This window comes from Phycodurus eques, chromosome 3, assembly GCF_024500275.1.
Source record: "Phycodurus eques isolate BA_2022a chromosome 3, UOR_Pequ_1.1, whole genome shotgun sequence".
NCBI classification, from domain to species: domain Eukaryota; kingdom Metazoa; phylum Chordata; class Actinopteri; order Syngnathiformes; family Syngnathidae; genus Phycodurus; species Phycodurus eques.
Genome location: NC_084527.1, coordinates 15,362,442 through 15,378,304, shown reverse-complemented (window position 1 = coordinate 15,378,304; position 15,863 = coordinate 15,362,442). Strand labels below are relative to the sequence as shown.

Sequence of the window (15,863 nt, the reverse complement as noted above, 5' to 3'; positions counted from 1 at the left end):
GATAGATTACAGTCAGATTTGTCTTTACTATTAAAAAAAAAAAACTACAGCGTAAAGCTATGGCTATAGGTTTGAGAATGGTCCTGTGGCTAATATACCAAGATTTGTTTAACTGCTTTTACTGTAGAAATGGCAATGAAAATAAGTATCCAGAATAATACATGATTTACATAGTGAGGTTAGTTTCTTGAGACCAATGTTCTGCAATTACTCCACTTGGGTCAAAGTGCCTTTGGTGTCCTCATCAGAATCGCTCAGTCATCTTTAAAATGATGATGAGGCTTTTTTGTTGGGTTTTTTTAATACATAAGTGGCCAAAAATTTCACACATACCAGTACAATGATGAATCTCTTAAAATGTGTTTCCTTCATTTTACACCATTTTTTTCTTTCATTGGATATATGTGATTTTGGCATGTCCCACACAATGCTCTGCTAACTAGTGTGTGTAATAAGTGGTTGAATGATCATGAATTAAAAAAAAAAAAAAGATGTAGCCTGCATGGTTTTTAATGTCCACAAGTTATGTGATTAAAAAAGTCACTTTTATCATGTATATTCTATTTTCATAATAGTATTGAACATTTTATGTCCCTGAAATTGCTGTCCAAATTGTCATTATAGGGTAACTGCCCTCTTAAGAAACTGTTTTCAGTGACATAATGACCAGCATTTTGTCTTTCTTCAAATAGGCTGAAACAGTGGATAGTTGCAGAATGAATAGTTACTTACATTTTGTAATTTTCATCGTATTATGTGTGGAGTTCGATGTTGTCAAGCTTAACATGTCCACTCTGTCATAGTGAAATATCAATTGATGTAAAAATATTTCACAAATGCAAAATAAATGTGTTAAACAGTAGAGTAAGCTTGTTAAATGAATCATGTTGCTAAGTGAAAGTTCACCATGGTGTCATTAAATGCTAACATTAGCCAATAATGTCCACCCTATCATTGTCCACCCTGTCAGCAAGCTCACATTTTTTTCTGTTTGCATTTACATTGTATGTTTGCAATTAATTTATTAAACTAAAAAATGTGTGAGCTTGACCAATATGCATGTCTAACAGCATAGCATCTACTTAATACAATATAAATATTAAATTCAATGGAAAATCTAAACTTTGTTGGTGAAATGGGCACCTTTGTGGTGAGATTGACTCACTTATACCTCATTACAGGTGAAGGCACAAATAATGAACACAAAAAAAAAATAAAGAGTGACAAAACAAAGTCCTCATGGGGAGGTAAAAAAAAAAAAAAAAAAAAGTTTTCAGCTTCTTTTACCAAGCTCACAAACTAAAGGGAAAAGCTAGAGTATAAAAAAATGAGATGAAGAAGACAAAGTCGTGAATGTGTCTGGAGGGAATCGAGACGGTGAGAGATGATCCACCTCATGTATGCATATGTGACAAAGGGGAGAAACAAACAAACAATGGTGTATACTTTGCATAGAAAGACAGTGCTCCAGCACACCTCTTTCACCCTCCTCTCCGCTTCCATTCCTCTATTAGCTAAACATGATTAAAATGCAGTTTCAACCAGTGTCTCTGCAGAACGTCGAAGAAGAAAAAAGATGGAGATTGGATAAGAAAAATGAAGCGGAAAAGTCAATAGCATCTTTACAGCAGAATGCTTTTCATCCTTCACAGGCAGCGAGAAGAAAAGAATGCAGACTCCCATTATGCCAGCAGAGACCCCCTTGACACCGGAGGACAACCCTGCTGGACTGCAAGCTCAATAGCCTCCAAAGAACATTTCAGTCACACATTTCTTGTTTTTTTTCACAGAAGGGTGATATAATTCCCAGCGCTCTCTTTAGTGCAATGACATTATGCCGTGTTGCTATCTGAACGATCGCATAGTGCCGTGACTGGAACTGAGAGAGGAGGGCCGGGTCCTGGGATGCTGCTGCTGCAGAAGATAACCCAGCTTCACCTAACACAGTTGTTTAAAAAAATAAAACGTGCAATCTTCATTTAGACTGAGATAGATCAGAGAGCCCAGGCTCTATCACAATGATAGTGTATAGAGGGAAAGAAAGAAAAAATATGCTATGCTAATATGCATTTTTTTTTTTTTTACATTAATGAATACTCCAAACAGGGCCAAATGGGGATTATAAATAAGCAATATTAATAAATAATGCCCATCTTTCTCCCACTATTAGTCCTGGACATGAGGTTGCAAAGGAGAAATGTGGATGCTGTGTGTGTGTGTGTGTGTGTGTGTGTGTGTGTGTGTGTGTGTGTGTGTGTGTGTGCGTGCGTGTGCGTGTGCGTGTGCGTGTGTCTGAGATACGGCTAGATCGACATGGAGAAAGAGACAGGGAGAGCAGTGAGCAGTAAGCCCGTGAGCAGGACATGATTGCAGTGTGTATCTTATCTGTGTCAAGTCCTCCTGAGGCTAGTGGAGCCTAGCTGAGCGGAGCACAGGCGCTTCAGTGACCAGTCAACCGTGTGAGGGTAATCTCCTCTCTCCCTCACTCTTGCTATCTCTCTTGCTCTCTCTTTTGCTCGCTTTACCTCCCTCATCTGGGAGACAACTGTTTCACTGCACACACACACACACAAATAGCTCTTGAGCAGGTTAACAGAAATGCCCTAGCTTGTGCTGAACCAGCAGGTGACAGAACCCTCAGGTAGAAACATCACTGCACTCTGTTGGTCCTGCAGATAAATGTATTGTAGCAACAAGCTACATGTTTCTGTGGTCCTACTGTCACACAAAGGTACATACAGCGGTTGAAATAAGTATTTAACACATCACCATTTTTCTCATTAAATATATTTCCAATGGTGCTATTCACCTGAAAATTTCACCAGCTGTTGAGAACAACCCAAGTAATTCATACATACAAAGAAAGTAGAACAAATATACTCAGAAATTAAGTTGTGTGTAATAATGTGAAATGACACAGGGGGAAAAGTATTGAACACGCCAAGAATGTCTCGGTACATTTGCCCATTCACCCTTCCTTCAATAATGTGAAGTTTACCAGTACTATTTGCTGAAAAGCAGCCCCACACCATCATGTTCCTACCGCCGAACTTTACTGATGGTATGGTGTTTTTAGGGTGATGTGCAGTGCCATTTCTCTTCCAAACTTTTTGTAGGCCATCAATTAGGACTGAACCAGCTGTTATTCATTTGCACTGACAAGGGGCAGGATTGCTGTTGATTATTGATAGATTTTAGTTGTTGTCTTGGCTTTCCATGCCTTTCCACCTCCCTTTCTTCATGTGTTCAATACTTTTTCCCTGTGTCATTTCACGTTTTTACGCACAACTTAATTTCTGATCTTATTTTTGCCAACTTTCTTTGTATGTATGGATTACAAGGTTTGTACCCAACATCTGGTGAAATACTTATTTCAGCCGCTGTATATTGAACTGTAATAGGTTATAATGAAAAGTCACAAAGGAGAAAAAATGGTTGCACTCTTACGCTTGAATATGCATCTCTGCTTTTTGGATTAGGCTGCTCATAATAGTTCGGGAAGGGGATGAAAAGCATTCTTAGTTCAACCCCTTGTGTATTTAGAGTGCCACAGTGATCACGTAACACGATCTTTACCATCTTTATGAGCTGTTATAATGGTCAATTTGTGTAAGGTGTGATGTAAGATCATGGCCTAGTCATAGCTGTATCTTTCCTACTAATAAATGGTGCAAAGAGAAAAACAATATATTGTTGCTGTTGTTGACTGCTATGAAGTGAGGGATCATCTCAAAGGCACACACTGTTGTTTTGGATCCTCACCACCCTTTTCATTCCAGATGCTAACTTAAATCAAGGGAGGAAAATGTGTCTCCCCAAAGGAAACACTAACAGATCAAGATTGCCCTTTGTGCCTTTCTGCTATTGGCAAACAAGTCAAGTCTGTTTCCATTATTCATGGTGACAGTGTAAGTAGATATGGATCTTTCGCACCATTGCATATGGTGTTTTGTACTTACCTGTGTTGGACTACTAACTGTGAAATGAATAACTCCTTAGGGACAATGTAAACATAGATTCAATAACAAAACCTAAAAATGTAGTGTATCATGTATTATTAAATGTATTACGGACTGGAACCAACTCTAAAGGATACATGTCAACTTTGGATCGATAGAACAGAAACAGCACACATCAAGGAAGATGTTATATTTTTTATGTGGACATATAAAGGTCTATGCATCCCTGTTCGAATGGCAGGTTTTTGTGATATAAGAAAATGACACCAGAATATACAGCATCATTTCAAAACGTTTTCCAAAATTGATGTGACCTACAACCTGTACAACTTAATTGAAATCAAACAAGTGTGCACACTCTCTTATAACTGAGGAGTGGCAGTGTTCAGAATTGACCAATAACATTCAAACTTATGTTAAAAATAGGAGTCAACAAACACACTGCTTCCATTTAAAGTGCCTCTGATTAAGATTAGCTGTTCTCGTAGGATTTTCTGACTTCTTTTCTTCCTCTTTTTTAGCAGATGCCTGAAGGTTTTGTGCTAACAGTGACTGCTATTTCTGACTGTTCATAAATTCATCTACCTTGTCTAAGGCAAACTGAAAAACAGCCCTTGTTCATGATGCTGTCACCACCATGGTGCACTTCAGTGTTGTTTGCACCAAACATACTGTACCTTTTGGAATAATGGCCAAAATGTTCAACCTTTGTTTCAGCAGACCATAACAAAATCTCCCAAACAGGTGGGGAAAATGTGATTGGTTAATTCTGAACAAAGTCACTTCCCATTTATAAAAGGGCTTGTGCAGTTGCATTATTGTAGTTGTTTATTTTTGCTTCACCTCTCGAAAAAATTGAAACAAAAATTGAACTGTACAGGTAGGTTATAGGTCACATTAATGGTGGAAGAATTTTTGTAATTATCTTGGTCTCATTTTTTCCCTATACAAAAACGTGCCTTCTATATAGGGGGTCTAGTCTTTTTATAACCACCATACTAACCTGCTTTGACTGGAACAAGTTCTTTAAATTAGCCTAGTTGTTGGCCTCTCATTAATCTGAAGTGACCAATATCGGTTCTCGCTCAAGAAAGTCACCTTACATGTTTCCCCTGCAATCTCTTCCGTCAAAACACATTGTGATCCAAGGCAACAACAAAAAAAGAAGTCTGCAAGGAGTATTTTGCACAATGAAAAACAGGTGCTCCAGGTTTTGGCCATGTAATACCCCATTTAGCCTTTGGAGCAAAGGTTATCCAGCTAATAGCTGCCTTGTGGCGCACATGGCGGGAGTAAACATCTGGGATGAATTGTGCATACTTGCAACATGTGCTCAAACTTCAATTAAAATGAGACTTTGGCACATTTATCAATCTTTTTTCACTCTCTTCCTTTCACTCTCCCTCATCTCTGCTCACATAGGCCTACAACATAAAAAGAGCCCTCATTGACATGTTTTTCGAAGCCTGTCAAACTGTCTGAAGCTACATCCAATGCCCGATTTAAAACGACTGTTATCGAATGTAAAAGACAAATTTGTTAGTTCTTGAATTTGTTCTGCACTTAACCAGGTGATGGAGTAGCAGCAGGAGAGAGAGACTATTTGTCAGGAAGAAGGCAAAAACATGCAGGAGAAGCATCAATGAATGGACGGAGAGAACAGGGGGAGAGATATAGGCGAAGAAAGGGGAAAATACCCCCTTTAAACTTCCCTAGAGCTCAAATGAAATGCTAGCAGTTGAAGGGCGCAATAGATCAAAACGTATGAAGCCAGAATTGGCAAATTGTAGCCTTTGTGGCTGCTGGGCTATCCGACGTCCCAGCCGCCTGCGAGCACAGAGAGCACGGCCTGTGGAATAAATCAGTTTGGCACCAAAATGTGAGGGAGGCCGGACAAGCTGCTGCCGGACCTCATTTCAATATGAAAGTGTCCAATGTATTACAGAATGTATAATCTTCTGCTTTTCATTTGCTTGTATTTTTTATTTTATTTTTCCTGAGAGGAGGTAGGGAATATAGTGATGGTACACAGACATAAAGAAAACTCTGTGAGGAAGAAAGATTGAAGTTTGCTTAGCGCATGTCTTCAATCAGTGCTCAGCACCTTTTCAGCCTTGGAACTTCACAACCATGGAGAGGATGTAATGCTCACGTATCCTCGTCAGCCAACTGGCATGCTGGTTGACTGATTGCCTGACTTATTGCTGGGACGACGATTCGACCATCTGCACTGTGTGTGTGTTTTTTTGTTTTGTTTTTGTTTTTAACTCCTTTGTTGCCAACTTGAACTTACAACCCAAAATAAGCAGAATATATGGATAAATGTGGGGATTTTCCAAGTAAATTCAGCATAAAGAATATCCTCAGGGCAAAATCATTTCCAGATATCAAATTGGCTGGTCAAAGGGCTTTACAATTACCACTACAAACCTCCAGAGTTTTGTACCCCCAAATAGATTACCAAAGAAGACCATGCAAATTACTACATCTTAGCCTACTAACCTTTATATTGCTGGAGTGTGGCTTTAAGGCATCAACTAACAGCCCGTCCAATTTTACTTCACAGGTTTTCCGCACTCTTGAAAGCTTACATTATATTTCTATCAGGGTTCCCCTTCCTTATTTTATAAGTTCTTTTCACACCATGGTATCAAATTGAAATGTATCTCCAGCACAACACGAACGATGGAAACACAGCTGCTCCAGCATTTCAATTTCCATTTACCAACTACTGTAATCTATCTAATGGCATTTGTTTCAGTAGCTGTTCCTGCAGTGTAAACGAGCAGAGGCAGTAAAGCAGCCACCTGTTGTTACCTGATAGTGTCTGGACAAGGCCAGATGCTGTTTTATTGCGACATAAAGGGCCAGTGAATGGACCTAAATAGCCAACTAAGCACTTTATATGGGTGCATGTTCTCAGGAAACAGAACTGAAGCATGACGGTAGCAATGTAATTCCGCCAACATGTTAAAGGCAGGGCGGGAGAGGGATAGTGGACCAAACTTGACTGGAGCAGAACACACTGCATTAGAATAAAAGGCGAGATATGCGCTGTCTAAAAGGTTAAACGGCTGTACAATATTTGTACATGAGTTTGTACCCCAAGCAAAGGAGGAGAAGAGGTGAGAAGACCGAAGCATTTCTTACATCTTCCTAAGTTCCCTGTGTACAAGGAACCTGCATCCACCCTGAGGCAGCACGTGCATGATTGTTTGTGTGCATGCGGGTGTGTGTGTGTGTGTTCGTAGAAGTGCATTCCTGAAAGGGAATAATTACCCTGTCATCTTTGTCAAAATCCTCATCCTCATCCTCCATCAGATCCTCCATTGCTTGCTAGTAGAGAAAAAAGAAAACAAAATCAGAGGTATAAAAAACATTTACATTGCAGCAAGAGATAAACATTCGATAGTGCAGCAGTTTCTGAGTCAAATTAATGCTGATTGGTGATGCTTTTGTCTGGCAACAAGTCAAAATATGAGAAGCAAGTGGCTATGGTAAAACTATTGGATTGGTACGTGTGTGCTAATGTGAGTCAATCTTCAAAAATGAGTTAGAATTCATTATTAACTTTAGAAACATTCTAATGTTCAAATATGTTGACAGAAATGCTCTGGTAAAGAATTTCAACGTACAGAGGATTAACATCTATTCTATCCATTTGAATCGCATTGCATAAAAGCATTCGAAACTATTCAGAAGGAAGCGACAGCAGAGCTTTGTTTGGTCTTTTCTGAGATCACTGGCCTCCATAGTAATCCGTAAACTCTACCTCTCCATTTTGATGTATGATTCAAATGCTATATATATATATATATATATATATATATATATATATATAGGGAAAGGTATTGGGATGTGTACAGGAAGTAAAAATGGCAGCAAATATGGAGTAGGTCATCTCTTTGCAGCTAAAACAAGGACAAGAACAAAGGAAAGTCTGCAGCAATGTGCATGAGGCCCTTTTGTTGGAGGAAGAAATACCCACGATGGTCACTAAAATGACTTGAAAATGACTTAAGACTGGGACTTGCCAAAATGTTTATTGATACGCTACAAAGCTTCTGGGAGAATGTCCTTTAGACAGATGAGACAAAACTCCCGCTTTTTGTCTATTCGCGGATTTGGAGTCTGGCCCGGTGGTCCCTAACCCCTGTGAATAGATGGGGTCCACTGTACAGTGTATTCACTGAGAAATTAAAGAATACATGATCAGAACATCCAGAGTCTCATAGCATAGAAACAAAAAAACCTGGAGTTAAGTCCATGTATGTAATCTCTCTCAGTACAAGCAAACAAACAATTAAGTAAATGCCATCAAGGCTAACATATATACCATATTACCTCCCTCATGCATGAGGGTATGTATGAATCACCGCTCCAATTGTTTCCCACCCCCGCTGTCAATCATTTATCAATCATGCATCAGAAATGTAAGGTTGTGTAATTGCCCGCAATTTAGTAAACAAACAAGCACATGAGCTGCCACCCCCTCTAACCAGATTGTCGTGCTGCATTCAGTGCTGGAAAACCCATCAAACCTTTTGACTGGCCTCATCGCCCCCACATCCCCTTGAACAGCACACACACCAGCTTGGAGAAATCCAAAAATCATGACTTAAAGGGACAACAGCTTTTGTCCTTTTTGTTTTTCATTGAAGTAAGTGAGCAAACTATGTGGCAGCTGACATAAGCCTCTTATGTAAATGCAGCTTCCCACACAAACAAAGAGGAGTTCAGAACAGCAGCGGGTAGAGTCAATAGTGCGCCGTGTACTTGTGCATGTGTGTATATGCGCTCTATCAATAACTCCCTGTCAGTGGGGCAAAGTGAGGCGGTGTATGAATGGCACTCCTTACTGAAACTGTATCGCGGCGAGTAATTCCCACTTCACAGAGATGCCGTCACCCCCTTGACAAATGAGCTTGACTGTTCGCATCCACACAAAATAAATTCAGTTCTACGTTATATAAATACCAGAGAAGGAAGTCTTGTTCTCAGCCACGGCAAAATTTGTTGAAAAGTTATTGTAATATGAAAGCCTTCTGGCTCCTCAAACAAATGAGCTATAACTGTTTATAAAGTCATCACGGTTCCACCCAAATCCTTTCATCCGTGCCAAAATACAAACATAATGGATTCCTCCACACAGAGGCTTTAGAGGGGCACGCCTGGCACACACTCCAAACTTTAAACAAAGGGAATGAGCATGAGTGAGCTGGAGAAGCATGACCTAGAGAGACAGAGAGAATGATAGTCGTTTGTCTCCTGCTCTCCGCTCCGCTCGCTCCTCCATCGCCTCTGGTTACGCAGAGACGTCATGTTTCCTGCGACTAGATGGTGTAAAATGAATAAATAAAAAGGCACAGAACATGTCATCTGCCCTGAAGATTGCCACGGCTAAACGCACACGCTGAAGCTACTGTCTCACTAAGGGGGGGATATAAATTACCTCTGAATTCCAAACATCCTCCTCTCTATTTGTCTCACTCCTTCTCTCTTTCTCAGACCTGTATGCTATATGATACGATTTGGCTGCTTATCCCCCCCCCCCCCCCTCTCCCCCCATTATCATGTTGTTTGAATTACTATCATTACAGCGGCGGCAGCCTCAAAGCCAAAGCCGTTGACGGGATCGCAGCGAGCTAACATTGCCTGCAGAGCTGTTCTGGTGAATTCAATATAGACAGAGGTGGAGATTAACATATTCAAACCTATTCAAATAATACAGGGATGATGCAGGGTGCGCTCACAGATTACACCATGCCCCATCAATTCAAACAAACATGGTGATAATACAGAGCATAGACAAAGAATATAAGTGAGCACAATGACATTGAGAGTTTTAAAAAAAAAAGGCCAGAGAAGTATGAGAAATTATCTAAAAACACTGATTTAAAAGAATTACATTTCTGTTCTAGTTTTACCTCACTAATGTGCCAGCATTAAAGCATTGAACCCTGAGTTACCCATCCATCCATCCATCCATTCTCTATGGCGCTAGTCCTCATTAGGGTCACGGGTGAGCTGGAGCCTATACCCAACCGACTGGCGGGGTACATCCTGGACTGGTCATCAGCCAAACAGAGGGCACATATAGACAAAAAACCATTCACACTCACATTCGGACCAATGGAAATGTTCAAGTATTCCATTAATTTAAAGGGCATATTTGGCAATAAAAAAAAACATATTTTGTCCTGTTTGGTAAATCGTAAGTCACGGCTTCTTCCTTTGAGTGGTTGTTTTTCCTCGGCCGCTGTGGTTCCTTGTGTATGAAATTAAAGGCACCGAATGGGGCTAGGGATTGGCAGATATTTTTCACAGATCATACTTATCATGTACAGGTAATACTGCCGAGTTACAAAGAAAAAAAGTGCTAACTCTCCCATTGATATGGATGTTTTGGGAATTAGTGCGGAAGGCGCAGTACACAGAGAAAAGCCATGCACGCATAGGGAAAACATACAAATTCCACACTAGAAGGTCAGAGCTGAGATTTGAAGCCCAAACCTTAGAACTGTGAGGTAGTCATGCTTACCACTCTACCACTGTGCTGACCCTTAGTAGTCACTGAATCTTAATTCAACATCTTATGAAGACATTTGGACTGCTTCCAATGTGCGGTGGGGGGAACGGCCCTTTTCTGCCTTTCAGTGCAGTACAAGCAAGATCCATAAAGGCATAGTTGGATGAAATTGGTGTGGAACAGCTTGACTGAATGTCACAAAAAACTATTTTTACATATTTGGGATAAAGTACAAGAAAAATAACGTAACATTAAAGGGGCCTATCTCCAACATTTCCTCTTTACATGCAGACCTTTTCATTGGACAACAGCACCTCTAGTGTCTCTTTAGGGAATAAATGTAATTTGCTTTTAGCTAATTTAGTCAATCTTCTTTAATCAGATAGTTCAAACAAAATTGCAACAAAATAAAAATGAAAATAAACCAAAAAGGTGGGGGGGATTATAGTAAAGTATCTAAATGCAATAACACTGGCCAGTGAACTTGGTTTTTAAAAAAAAAAAGAAAAAATTCTATGTCTGAGCAGGCAGAGTTCCACTATCTGCCAGCCTGACCTTGCCAATGACAGCCGCAGGGGGAATTGATGCCTGGGCAGGCAGACATTCCAGTGAACATGAAGATATACTTTCTCCTCCTTTTTTCTCCAATGCCTTCATCACTCCCTCCATCTCTCCTCTGCATTTCTTCTTTGATACGTTAGGGGGGGGTTTAACCTCTGCAGCTCCCGAGGTTGGTCCAACTTGCTTGCTGGGGGATCTCAAGGCCCTACTTGGTATGCACTGTTCATGAGTTTATGGGCGCGCGTGTGTGTCTGTGTATGCGTAATGCCTACGCCACACTTTTGCCGACTGAGGGAGGGCTGTGAGTGTGATAAGGGGCTGCTGGCTGGGCTTGGCTGACCCATGTGGGCCCTTCACAAGCTGTCAGAGGCACGGCCCTCAGAGGGAGGCCCTCTTCCATCTGCACTGCCCCAGCCAGGGTTACCCAGCAGGGAGCCAGATTGGGGTGAGGCCCCTGTACAACTGGGACTGGAGGATGGGTGGCTGGAAGTTAAGGATGGCTCCATATTAATGAAAGCAACACAGGGATCTGCCTTTATTATTCCAATGAAGAAACTCAATATAAGCCATATTTCCTCATTGCTTATTTGCTGGCATATTTCCTTATCGTTGCTGACAACATAATGTGCATTAACAGTAGCCCATTCCCGATTGTCAGAAGAGTTCCGTTTGGTTAAAACAATCACTCTGTGCCATACTTCCTTTTGGTGCCAACCACAGTGTTAGGGTATCAAGTAGTTAGAATTTAGCCCCTTTTACACAGGTTGTAAAAGCCATCTTTTTTTTCCAACTTTTTTCTGGCTGTGGATCTTTCTTAATGGGTTCAGACACAGAATGAGGTATTCCAGGAATATTCACCTTGGAAACAGAGGTGGGATGGTACTTGTGTGTAGGGTGATCCTGCAATGGTAGAACATAGGTGTGAACTTAGTTGGACACGCAACAATCACTTTGTTTTGAAAGCAATGGGCATTGTGAGACAAGTATTTTATACATCACACCAGATGCAGTCACATCACCTGATAGTGGGTTGCAGTATATGAAATCACTGTCAGCAATATTCTATTTTGCTGGCTTCTGTGTAAAAGGCAAAGACAAGGGATGCGGAGATTGTACATCCGACCTTGAACTCTTAAAAATCAGTCGATACTGCGACACAGATACCACTTTACCAGTGTGATATACTGTATCACGCTGGCAGGTGGAGTAGGGGCCATATTGGCCTTATGGAGATACTTAAGTAAATAAGGATAACGGTATAGCCGACTATTAATTATGCTCTCCAAAATGGATGAACAGAAGCAGCCATTCAAGGAGTTGCGGCGGCAGGCCGCCCGGCAAGCACCGAGTTTATCGAGCCCCATCTCGCGCTCCTGTCACAGTTTTATTTTAGAACTGAAATGTCTTGTTGCACAGGCTGTATTTAAGTGAAATGTGTGGCAAGACTGCCACAAAATATGCTGTTGTAAGTTAAAATGGCAGTAATGACAAGTTATATAAAAAGTCTCATATTTGAGTAAAACCCATCCCATGTTCAAGGAAAGTTTGTTTGTGAACAATATTTGATAAAGCTAAAACACATTTTCATTACAATTGCAAGCTGAAATGGCATTACTTACTTGGTCTGGGTGAATACGCAAATGTACTGTAAGCACTTGTACTCGGTCTGAAAAAAAAGTGTTATCTGGGCATTCCTAGCAAAGAAAAATTAATACCAGATGCGTTTTGACTGTGATTTGGCAATTTCACATTGTCTTTGTGTAAAAAAAGGCTCCTGTCATCTGTTGATTGGTCAATGGGGAATCATCACGTCCTCTTTTCTCAAACAAATCCTGTATTATTATAAAACGCCACAAGTCAAGACAAAGGGCTACAAAATGTTGGTTGGATGTTGGATGTCTGCAGCTGCTGTCCTTTGTTGCCCTTTGTGGGAGGTTTGAAAAACTGTTTGCTGCTGTGATGTCACACTATCTGAATAGTTTATGCAGTTTCCATTCGGAGAAATTATACACACTCCTTGATTGAGACAAATCAGGGTTGCTGCTTCAAACCAAATGTTGGCAAGCTGTACTGAACTGTTCAGCTTAGTGAAAGCCTTTTGGCTTTTCTTGATGAGACTGTCTTGATATATTTTGTCAATTTTGGAATTGACATAGTGCACACTAGATGTTATATCAATTGTATAAACGCCCACTTTCTGTCGACTTTAAGCCCAACGTCTGAAGGGAAAAGTCTACAACAGGCTCGCTTTATCGTCAAAACAACAACTAGAAGTGAGGCAGACACCAGGAGCTGCTGTTTGCAAAGAGCACAGGCAGTCACAAAGGTTCATGGTGATGAAGGGAGTCAGACAAATGGATGGAAATGAAAAGAAAGCACACACAGACATGATGAAACAGGAGGCTGGGAGGATTCGGCAGTGGCGTTCCTGATGCTTCCGGTGCTCCCGTCCCGCTTCAAACTCTCCTCGTCGCCTGTCTTTCTGCCTGCCATCCTCTCTGCCAGTTTAGCACAATGAGAGAGAGGCAGCCAGATGAGCATAGATGAGCGTTGCGGTGTCGGGGTGGCACGAGGGAAATCAGTGGGGCACAAGCACTCCCAGTTAAAAGTGACATGACCTTTTGATTTTGTCACCTGTCACCAAATGCCATGTCTGACTCTCCGCTGAGGAGCGCCTGCCATCCGCCGCCGCATTCCTCCTCCTCTGTCGCCCCATCCCACCCAATGCCTCTTTTCCCGTCTCCTGCTCCCACTCCATCCTCTTTTTCGACATTCATTTACTTTTCAGAGTTGCCGTTTCAATCCGGGAAAGTGGAGGTGTGACTCTAATAGGCTGTTTCCATTTTTTCCTCCTGGTTTTCTTATATTTACTTGCTGTACCTGTGTTGTGCAGGGCTCTTAATGAGGGCAGATGTCAAGGCACAGTGTGTTTAAAGACACTGGGTTTTTCTGAGATGATAGCTCGGGGTGAAAATAGACTAGATAAAAATGGCTATGAAGTCTTGTTCTCAAATGATACAAAGCTATACATTATTACTGACTTCCAAATTAGAAATACACTGCTGTCACACTGACTGGTTCACAGTCAAGAAAGTAAACACAAAACTTGTGCGAGTACGGCTGCATGGATTAGATGCACATTACAATGGAGTCGCCAAAGTTCAACAAAATCTGTTGTGCACTTTTAATTTGTTCCAGAAACAAATTGTCCCATCCTGAAACCTTTATGAACTGCACAGGCACTGTTGAAAATAACAGTTTACATTCTTTTTTGTCATAGACGTATAAAACAACTGAATAATAAAACACCTTGACGAAATCTTACAAACACTTAAGGAGAGCAACTAATTGGGTGTTTGTAGAGCGACATTGACACCTAATAGTGTTTCATAGGTTTTGCCGGAACTGGTACGTAACTCTGGTAGCTATAAAGAACACTTGGGGCTCTATTTTTGTGAGTGACATAAATATGGCATGACGCTTGGCATAACTCTACTAGAAGGAGACCCGGTGTTGGTAATTTCATGGGCCAGCATACCCCACCACATCTAAAAGAGGGACGTCTCAGCAGGTGTGCGCAGACAATCCTGTCCAGTCAAAGTGGCTCTTCTCGTTCCCCTTAAATGTGAGGCACGAGAAGGGCATTGACAGTCTTTGACATGGCAGAAGAGGGTTGATTTTCTCAAGTTCGGGAGGTCGATGCGCGCAAAGTACGTTTATACAGAACTGCAAACAGACCTCCATGGTCGGATGATGTAAAAGAGATCACCATATCTGTGCTGTGAAGTGGGCAATTGGAGACCGGCCCACACTCCCAAATAGAAAATAAGTCTTCTTTTCTGTAATGGGTTACCAGATTCAATCGGTGAATCCAAGCAATGGTGTGAAACATAGGATAAAGAGGAAGGTCCTCCAGTGTGATGAGACCTAATTGCCCGTTATCTTGTGGTAGAAAGAGACATCAGTGTGTTCGGTATGTGTCCTCTATGAATGCCTGCACAGCAATTAACACCTTTCTAACATCTGCTATGAGCATTTCTAGGCCAACGGAACGTCTAGGAGGGGGTTCTTCTGGGATGAGTGTCGAATGAACGGGCGTTGTGCATGCTCATGCAAGCAGCCACAAATATGGTGGATAGAAATGCTATCTGTGCAATAATGTATTGGGGAATTTAGCCATTACACCAAGAGGGAGTGGAGAGGAAATACGTCAGGAATGGTAATTTCTGAGCAGAAGCATTTGTGAGGTCCTGCCTAAGGATCTCCATTACAGTTCATCTCGGGGATTGGGTAAACGGAAGAGATTTGCATGGGCTAGTCAAGTTCTTTCACACCTAACGTGGCATTTGGTGTTTATGAACTTGTCTTTAGGTACTGGGGCACAATCATGCTCGTTGAAAGCAGACGGAGGACGCCCTGTACTGTGGCACGTCGAGTGAAACCTATGCCACATTCAAGAAAAGTTGCTGGTTTGTGTTTATAAACAATATTTGATTAAAATAAAACATTTTCATCATAATTGCAAGATGTAATGGCATTATTGGCGAGTGCTTAAATTAAATCTAAGTACTTCAACTTGTAGTCGGTCTGAAAAAAAGTCATATCAGTGCATCCCTATTTATGTTATGTTATGTTATGTTTATTACTGCGTGTGTGTGTGTGAGATATATACTTTTACATTTTTTCATTTTTCACGCTTTGTTATATTGCAGCCATTTTCTAAAATGGCTACAATATAACAAAGTTCATTTTTTAGCAAAGTTCATTTATTTCCTCATTAATGTACACACAGCACCCCATATTGACAGAAAAAA

General features: G+C 41.0%; 1 protein-coding gene across 6 annotated transcripts in view; it reads right to left on the bottom strand.

The window, feature by feature from the left end:
- mctp1a (multiple C2 domains, transmembrane 1a) overlaps window positions 1-15,863 on the bottom strand; it is a 141,940-nt gene that overhangs the window by 28,783 nt on the left and 97,294 nt on the right. For 3 of the 6 annotated variants that reach the window (XM_061672235.1, XM_061672229.1, XM_061672231.1), the window contains 2 exons: window positions 11,908-11,949; window positions 7,239-7,295 (listed from right to left, as the gene is read on the bottom strand). In XM_061672235.1, the coding sequence (XP_061528219.1) occupies window positions 7,239-7,295; window positions 11,908-11,949 (99 nt within the window). Of the gene's footprint in view, window positions 1-2,470; window positions 2,554-7,238; window positions 7,296-11,907; window positions 11,950-15,863 lie in introns of those variants that run through there. The other 3 variants (XM_061672230.1, XM_061672233.1, XM_061672232.1) reach the window with 2 other exon arrangements.